Here is a 9,974-nt window from a genome sequence, read left to right as displayed (position 1 = left end):
TTCCAAACTCATTCAATGAGGCCACCATCACCCTAACACCAAAACCAGACAAAGATGCCACAAAATAGAAAACTACAGTCCAATATCACTGATGAACATAGATGCAAAAATCCTTAACAAAATTCTAGCAAACAGAATCCAACAACATATTAAAGATCATACATCATGACCAAGTGGGCTTTATTCCAGGGATGCAAGGATTCTTTAATATCCACAAATCAATCAATGCAATACACCACATTAACGAATTGAAAAATAAAAACCGTATGCTTATCTCAATAGATAAGGAGAAACCCTGTGGAAAAATTCAGCATATATTTATGATAAAAATCCTCAAGAAAGCAGGCATAGAAGGAACAAATGTCAACATAATAAAAGCCATATATGATAAACCCACAGCAAACATTATCCTCAAAGATGCAAAATTGAAAGCATATCCCTTAAAGTCAGGAACAAGACAAGGGTGTCCACTCTCACAACCAATGTAAACAGAGATTTAGAAGTTTTAGCCACAGCATTTCAAGAAGAAAAATAACTAAATGGAATCCAGATTGGAAAATAAGAAGTAAAACTCTCTTTGCAGATGGCATGAAACTCTACATAGAAAACCCTAAAGATGCCACAAGAAAAATATTAGAGCTAATCAATGAATACAGTAAAATTGCAGGATATAAAATCAACACACAGAAATCTCTTGCATTCCTATATAATAACAATGAGAAAACAGAAAAAGAAATTAATGAAAAATTCCATTCACCATTGCAACGAAAAAATTAAAATAATTAGGAATATATCTACCTAAAGGGAAAAAAAAGCCTATATATAGAAAACTATAAAACACTGGTGAAAGGAATCAAAAAGGATGCAAATAGATGAAGAAATATACGGTGTTCATGGCTTGGAAGTATCAATATAGTGAAAATGCATATACAACCCAAAGCAAACTATAAGTTCAAAACAATCCCTCTCAAGCTACCACTGGTATTTTTCACAGAACAAGAACAAATAATTTCACATTTGTATGGAACTACGAAAAATCTCAAATAACCAAAGCAATATTGTGAAAGAAGAATGGAACTAGAGGGACCAACCTGCCTGACTTCAGGTTATAGCACAAAGTAACAATCATCAAGACAGTATGGTACTGGCACAATGACAGAACTATAGATCAATGGAACAAAATAGAAAGCCCAGAGATAAATCCACGTACCTATGGAAATCTTCTCTTTGACAAAGGAGGCAAGAATATACAATGGAAAAAAGACAATCTCTTTAACAAGTGGTGCTGGGAAAACTGGTCAACTACTTGTAAAAGCATGAAACTAGAACACTTTCTAACCCCATACACAAGAATAAACTCAAAATGGATTAAAGATCTAAATGTAAGACGAGAAACTATAAAACTCCTAGAGGAAAACATAGGAAAAACACACTCTGACATAAATGACAGCAGTATCCTCTAAGACCCACCTCCCAGAGTAATGGAAATAAAAGAAAAAATAAATGAATAGGACCTAATTAAACTTAAAAGATTTTGCACAACAAAGGAAAGTATAGTCAAGGTGAAAAGACAACCTTCAGAATGGGAGAAAATAATAGCATAGGAAGCAATGGACAACAAATTAATCTCAAAAATACACAAGAAGTGGCTGCAGCTCAATTCCAGAAAAATAAACGACCAATTCAAAAACGGGTCAAACAATTAAACAGACATTTCTCCAAAGAAGACATACAGATGGCTAACAAACACATATAAAAATGCTCAACATCACTCATTATCAGAAAAATGCAAATCAAACCCATGATGAGGGAACCTCTCACGTTGGTCAGAATGACTCCAATCAAAAAGTTTCCAAAGAATAAAGGCTGGAGAGGAGCAGTGTGGAGATTCCTCAAAAATTCAAAATCAACATCCCTACGACCCAGGAATCCCTCTCGTATGCACACACACTGAAGAAACCAGAATTGAAAGAGACATATGTACCCCAGTATTCATCACAGCAGAGTTTATAATAGCCAGGACATGGAAGCAACCTAGATATCCATGGGCAGACGAACGAATAAGCAAGCTGTGGTAAATAGGCACAGTGTAATATTACTCAGTTATTGAAAAGAATGCATTTACATCAGTTCTAATAAGGTGGATGAAGCTGGAGCCTATTATAGAGTAAAGTAAGTCAGAAAGAAAAACACCAAAAGAGTACAGTAACACATATAAATGGACTTTAGAAAGATGGTATCAATGCCCCTATATGTGAGACAGCAAAAAGAGACACGGAAGAAAAAATAGAATGTTGGAGTGTGTGAGAGAAAGCTAGAGTGGGGCGATTTGAGCAAATAGCATTGAAACAGGTAAATTATGATATGTGAAACAGATCGCCAGTCCAGGTTTGATTATTGAGGCAAGGTGCTAAGGGCTGGTGCAGAGGGATGACCCTGAGGGAAGGGATGGGGAGGGAGGTGGGAGGGGGTTTCAGGATGGGGAACACATGTACACCCATGGCTGACTCATGGCAATGTATGGCAAAAAAAAAAAAAAATTGTAAAGTAATTAGCATCCTATAAAAATAATTCAATTAAAATAAAAGAACTTAAAAAAAAAAATAAAGGGCAGCACACCCAGAGGGTCTTAAACTCTTATAGATTTTAAATCACATTCAGTGACTGACTTTGAATCATCAATGGGGTCTCCCAGGCGTTACAGTGCCAGAAAGATTGAATTAGGCAGCTGCAGTCCAGATCAAAGATAACATATCTTTGAGTTAAAATTTGAACTCAACTCTTTGGATGCTGTTGGTGAAACTCTGTGATTTGGTTGCTTCGAGAAAGTTTTCTGAAGACACACAGGATCGTCATCGTCAGAGCCTCTGCCTTCTATATCTCCGTATTTGTTTAACTTCTCCTTGGAATTTTTAAAACATTTCAAAATGAAAGTTAACACCAAATTAAATATTTCATACTCTTTCTTTTAAACCATGATAAGCTAGTAGAAGTTGGACTAACAAAAGACTTTATTGGGGAAGAATGTTTTACAACTGTAGTAATTTAGAAATCCTAGGATATGGTGATAACTACAAGACCAATTCTCACTCAGTCTTATATTAGTATTTATGTGAAAATTCTCTATAGAGACTTCCATGTCTGTCCAAAGGATAGAACTCCGTGGTACACTAGAATGACGCAGATTCAACCCCTGTTCAGGGAACTACGCCTTCACAACCTACCTAGTGCCCCCCATACCAAAAAAAAAAAAAAAAAAAAAAAAATTCTGTGTACAGGGTGATCCCGTTTGTAATGTGAACCAGCATTGGGCCACCACCACTGCCCTTCTTTGGGAATACAATGCTCCCAAAAAGTTCTTAGCAAATATGTGGCCTAAACAGTATTTGGTTACTTCCCTCCAAACATTATTTGAGTCCCTGGGAGTGCTAGTTGTGGGTTTTAGTTGTATCAGCATTTTGTGCCTTCTGAGCCCCTTTAGCTGACAGCATAGGTGAGTGATGCAACAAACCCCATTATGAGGTAGGTGGCCAGGAAGTGATTTCTGCCTGCCTTTCTCAGGGGGAGTTTCACATTCTCCACCCCCATGTGAAAACCCCTTCCCATCTGGGTCTGGCATCTAGACCCTAAAGTCTTTCCACACTCCAGACAAAGGGAGGAACACCACACCACTAGTCCTTGCCCTTGAAATCAAGTGTTAAGCAGAGTTATCCATCATCAGTGCAGACTCCTGACCCACTCCACTCCTCTACTCTCTGGCTAACTGGGGACCCGAGGGTCTGTTCCCCAACCTCTTCCCAACCTCTCAGGACCACATATCCCTCCCGTTTCCAGTGCCCACCTCTTCTCTTCTCTCCCTCCCTTCCACCAGAAAATTCACACACACACAAGTATCATCTTTTCACCATTTGATGTTTCTTTTATTTGCAGCCATCGGCTTACTATGTTAGTGTGAGAGTCTTTTCTTGGTTGGCCATTGCTAACAAAGCAGACCTCTGGGGACACAATTCTAAACTGTCTGACATTTGCTATTCACTTACTGGCTGCCCACGTTGTACTTCTCCAGGGTCTCTTCTTTTGCGGCGGCTGGGCTTATTTTCTCTTTCGATTCTGCCTCCTTCCTTGACTCTGCCTCATCCTTTGGTACGTTTTTCGGCTTCGTTTCGATTTCTTATGTCCACAGCAAGAGAAGAAACAGTTTGCTTTTCTTGTCTTCTTCAGCTTCGTCGATCGAGTGGCATACGATCGGATTTTCTTTCTGAAGGTACCTTGTAGAGGTCTTCTGACCCTCATGGTCATATTTCGTGCCTGGAAGACAAGACAGGGGTATTAGTTTTGAGGAAAGGACATGAAAACTGAGGTGGAAGGGAGATTTCATGAGAAAGGGATGTGGGCTAATGAGGGCTTTTGTGGCAGGCATGGGCAGGGTAGAGGTCTTGGGCAGCAAAGTCAATGGAGAACATGGGAAGCTTAGTTGGAATCATCTTACCTTGACACCACCTCTGCCCCTCCTTTGACAAAGGGTCTTCTTTGTTCCATTCTTCCTTGAAGCAAACCGCATTGCAACTCTTCTTGACTGCTGTGGCTTCCTGGTTGCCTTAGTCATGATGGTGCCAAGAAGTGGCCTAACCCAGACTTGCAGCCTCTGACCTCCCTATTTATACCCTTTGAGGACAATGAGGAGCCACACCCTTCAATCTGATTGGTCCGTTAGGCACTGCGCCAGCCAATAGTAGCTTGGGGTGCACCACTGGGCATCAACATGGGCTAGTGGATGCTGAGGGAGGCTGTGATATAACTTTCCAACTGCTGACATGTCTGTGTGTCTGATTCTGGGGAGTGGTGATTCAGGGGCATGGTGCTTCTCCTCATGACTTTCAAACTTCCTTTCCGTTCCCTTTATCCTTTGACTTATATGTGCCACTTCAACACTCATGCCTCTTTCATCCCTCCATGAACATCTGCCGAACCCTTTCTGTCCCACTTCATCCCTTCAGAGTCCTCTAAGCACTTCATCACTAAATCACCTTCTGCCTCTTCTGGGTTCTTGAAGGGCTTAAGGAACTTAAGAGAAAGCACTTTAAGTGGACAAAGGTAATTTAGAACAGGTTAGATATTTTATCTACTGCGATGAGCTACAGCGCACCCCCAACCCCCAGACTTGGTGAATCCTCAGTCTGTTGCCCAAAGTTCAATACACAGTCTCCATAAGATTACACATTAGAGCAAAGACAGTTTTAAATGTCTCCTCCACTAAATTTTTGGGGGGACACTTCAACTCTCATATTGAGTAGGGAAACTCAACTGGCCCCATCTAGCAGAACTAAATTCCTGATTTCTGCTTTTTGAAAAAGGAAGGTGCTCAAAGTCGAGAGTCAGTTCACCAGTGCACCGCTGACTCTTGACTGAATCAATTCCCCAGTCACTCCTCCTTGACGGTTATCAGTAGGTAGGGCCCGTGGCAGTGCTGACCAATAGCTGAGCAGGGCAAGTACCTGTAGGTAGCTCCTTGGTAGTTGGTTGCTTGTGGGTGGGGCCAGTGAGGCACTGACCAATGGCTGAGCAAGTCCTGTTGCCTAGTAACAGGAGGCGGAGTAATACGGCAGAGCAATGGCTACCTCGGAAGGGCTCTGCCCATGTTGCTCTCTTACATGAGGACGCTTTGGGTCCAGTGTGCTGGCATCTTTTTGACTGACTCCTTTCCAACCTCAGATTTTTATTTCACATACTTATTAACTTTTGCCTATCATTCTTTTCGTTATATTCCCAGGCGTTCCTGTCACCAGCACTTATCTCTATGCCCCTGTAACCGCTGCCACTTGATCACATGTTCAGGGTATAGTATAAATAGTTCAAAGCCAACAAGAATGTGCAGGCCCGCCCACGTTGGAAACGACTTTCACAAACCTTAAATTCACAGTGATTCTTTTTCTATTTACAGTGCCACAGAGCAGGATGAGCACAGACTTATCAGGTAGACATTGGTGTGTTCCATTTCAGCCCACCCTGTTCTTAGGCAACAGGTGTTGCTCAACCATTGCTTGGTGCCTCAGAGGGCCCCATCCACAAGCAAACAGTTGTAAATGAGTGACTGTTAGCTGTCCTGCTTTGCTATTGGACAGCACTGCAGTGGGCAATGCCCACAGGTTACTGTCAGTGAGGGACCATTGGGGAAGTGATTAAGTCAAGGGTGGTGTGGTGGCAATCAGGAGGAGACTGAGATTAGAGGCAGATTCAGGCCTTCTTCCAGAGGCCCTGGAGTTCACGCAGACTTGGGCCAGGGGGTGAGCTGGAGGGCCCAGGGAATAGCCTGGGGACTACATGCTGTAGCGCTCTTTAGTTCCTCTTTGTGCCTGCCTTAAGGGTGCTGTCGCCTGCATAGCTGAGGTTATTGATAGTTCTCCCGGCAATCTTCCAGCTTGTGCTTCATCCAGTCTTGCATTTCTCACGATGTACTCTGCATATAAGTTAAATAAGCAGGATGACAATATACAGCCTTAACATTCCCCTTTCCCATTTTGGAACCAGTCTGAGGTTTCATGTCCGGTTCTAACTAATGCTGCTTTCCCCGCATACAGAGTTCTCAGGAGGCAGGTAAGAGGGTCTGGTATTCGCATCTCTTTAAGGATTTCCCAGAATTTGTTGTGATCCACACAGGACAGTGCTTGGGCCTAGTCAGTGAAGCAGATGCATTTCTGGAATTGTCTTGCTGTTTCTATGATCCAACGGATGCTGTCCATCTGATCTCTTGTTCCTCTGCCTTTTCTTAGTCAAGCTTGAACATCTGGAAATTCTTGGTTCATGTATGGTTGAAGCCTAGCTTGGAGAATTCTCAGCATTTTTTAGGTAGTGTGTGAGATGACCCTATCGCCATAGTCATCTCAAATCAAGTTCCTTCTTACATTAGTCTGGATTTGTTTTTATTCAATTGCAAAAATGGACATAAATTCTTTGGTGTAATGCTCATTTCGCACTTCACAGGTGTTAATACACCCCCTGCGGTGCTTCAGGCACTGTTGTGGGTGCTAGGTGCACATCGGGAGCCAATACACAGGACCCTGGTTTCATGGGGCTTACATTCTAGTCAGTGACGATGGAAGGTTAATACTAACCACAAACAGTCAATTATACACTATAGAGAGAACCTTGTGAGTTATGAGAAATGGGGAGTTTCTCCTCCACAGAGAATAATGACGGAAGGCCTTATGAATCCAGGACATTTGAGCAAAGACTTAATGAAAGAAAAGAGGGAGTGACCTTGTGGCTATCTTGGGCAATAAAGACTGGGGAGAGGAAATGGCCAGGGCGAAAGCCCCCAAAAGGCATTGTCTATGTCCTTTCAATAAAACAAGCGGCTGGTGCAAGTGGGACCATGTGAGTGAGGACGAGACTAAAAAGTGATGAGCTGCTGATGAGAGAGAACAGGGCAGGAAAAGGAAGAATGTAATAGTAAATTTATCTTTCCATTTACATGATGAATTGGTTCACCGTACACAAACCACACTGGGCTGTGGTGGTAAAGAGGAGAGGCGTTTGTCATAGCCTGATGGCAAGGAGGTGGGGGAGGGGTACTTTTCAGTAAAGACACCCGAGATGAATCCTGAGCCACCAAACGTAGATAGATCACCAAGTGGAAAGCTGTGAAAGTATTTCCCAGACAGTGGGGGAGAACCTGCAAAGGCACAGAGACCCAAGACAGCTGGTTATACATGCCTTGCATATAACTGGAATCTAAGGTATGATGGGGAATTGTGAAGAAACATGGCCTTGGAGGAAGAGGGAAGAACTTGAAGGGGCACCTGGGCATATGTAGGTTTAATGTCTGGGTTACCCTGCTTCGAAAGAGCATTAATCATGTTTTCTAATTGTAAATATATATTCGAGGCAAAGCAGTATGGAAATTGCAAAAAGGAGTATAAAAATGAAATTAGAGAACACCAATAAGTGTGTCAATAGACATATATACTGTTCATATTCTGTCTTTGTTGCTCTACCTAAATCTTTATAACATATATATTATATATGTTATCTAGTGCTAAATGTATACATATAATACACATGTTTTTGGATGAGCAAATGTACATCAGTGATTTTTTTTAAAATTTATACAAATTGAATCAATCTATATGCTATATGGTAGCCTTCCTTTCCTATACCATATGCTGGGAGAATGTTTCCACCTCAACAATCATGTAACTACCAGTATTTCTGAGGATTACTGTGGTGTTCAAATGCTTGCTTATCTCATACTCCAAGCAAGTGCTATGAAGACAGGAACCATGTGCATCTTGCTCACAGTTTGCCTCCATATCTTTTCTATTGTAAACAAGGCTGTAATAAACTTTGGGGTTCATGTGTCTTTTCAAATTAGTGTTCATTTTCTTCTGATGTATAGCTAGGCATGGAATAGCTGGGTCACATGGTAGTTCTATTTTTAGTGTTTATAAGAAACTTCCACGTTGTGGTCCAAGGTGAGTGCACACATTTACATTCCCACCAATTATGTACAAGGGCTTCCTTTTGTCCACATCCTTGCCGCCATATGTTATTTTCAGACTTTTTGACTTGATGATAGTCATTCTGACAGCTGTGAGGTGATACCTCCTAGTGAATTTGATTTCTATTTCTCTAATTATGAGTGATGGTCAGTGTTTTTCCATGTGCCTGTTACCTGATACTGTAAGTAGTCTTTCTGATCTGGTTCTTGTTAAGTTGAAAAACTTTCAAGTTCTTACAATCATCAAAAGCATGTCCCTTTTTCTTGTTGAGTAGCATTCCATCGGATGGATGCACCATTTGTATATTGGCTTACCAGTTGAATAACATTTGAGTTATTGCCAGTTTGGGGCTATTATTAATAGAGCCACAATAAACATTGGCATGAAGGGTTTTATGTGAACAGAAATTCATGTTTTCTGTGGGCGTTATTTAGGAATGGGATTACACAGTTTTCCGGTGTGCAGATATTTATGAGTAATGAAAAACATTTCCCAAAGTGTCTTTATCATTTTGCATTCTTATGAGTCATTGAGGAGAGTTTAAGTTTCTCTCTTTTCCTGAGAGTTGTTTATGTCCTCAATTATTTCATTCCTTTTATCCAAGATACAATTTGCAAACTTAATATGCATTCAGTACAAATTATTAATTATTTTAATAAATTTTATGAGTTTATGTGTCATCTGTACCACTTATGTCACATCTGATGTCAATCAATTGCTATTCAAATATTTTCCCACAATTTAATTGGTTTATTTGTTCTCTTATTAGTGAGTTTGAGAGCTCTTATGTATTATGGTTATAATATATTTTACGTGAATATTGATGTATATGTGTGTGTGTGTATGTATATATATATATATATATGAAAAATACATGTGTATTTGCATAACCACCTCAAGATAGAGAACTATTCTGTAACCTTAAAGGAATTCCCTGATACCACCGCCTTATATTCTTATTCCATAATCCCTTGTGACTACTGATTTCTTCCTCATGTCTCTAATTTTGTCATTTTGAGAATAATATATACATGGAATCATAAAGTACATGTCTTTTTGAGATTGGCCTCTGTTTTACTTTGGCATGCACTTGAGATTCACCCACGTTGTTACGTGTATTAATATTTTCTTCCATTTTATTGATGAGGAGTGCTACTGGTGTGGTTAACTGTTACTGGTATGGTGGTATGGTTATGTAACTATGGTTAAGCCACCGTTGAACCATTCACTCCTTGAAGGACCTCTAGCCTGTCTACATTTTTAGCTATTACAAACAAAGTTTCAAGGAAAATTCATGTAAAAGTTTTTATGTTCATTTCTCTAGAATAAATATGCAGGAATACAACTTCTGGGTCAAATTATACTTGAATGTTTACAGCATGTTGTTTAATAAAGTGTCAAACTGTTTTCCAGGATAGCTGTACCATTTTATACTCTCACAAGAAATGTATGAAGAATCCAGTTTCTCTGCATCCT

General features: G+C 40.4%; 1 protein-coding gene across 1 annotated transcript; it reads right to left on the bottom strand.

Annotated features, from left to right (window-relative positions):
* Positions 1 to 4,092: 4,092 nt before the first annotated feature.
* LOC136153347 (spermatid nuclear transition protein 3-like) lies at positions 4,093 to 4,606 on the bottom strand. Its single transcript, XM_065915068.1, has 2 exons — positions 4,490 to 4,606; positions 4,093 to 4,308 (listed from the first exon to the last, which is right to left on the bottom strand). The coding sequence occupies exons 1-2, from the start codon at positions 4,604 to 4,606 to the stop codon at positions 4,093 to 4,095; spliced, it is 333 nt and encodes a 110-aa protein (XP_065771140.1).
* Between the last annotated feature and the right edge of the window lie 5,368 nt (positions 4,607 to 9,974).

Source organism: Muntiacus reevesi, chromosome X (assembly GCF_963930625.1).
Source record: "Muntiacus reevesi chromosome X, mMunRee1.1, whole genome shotgun sequence".
NCBI classification, from domain to species: domain Eukaryota; kingdom Metazoa; phylum Chordata; class Mammalia; order Artiodactyla; family Cervidae; genus Muntiacus; species Muntiacus reevesi.
The sequence above is the reverse complement of the archived record's forward strand: the minus strand, read 5'-3'. Positions and strand labels throughout refer to the sequence as shown.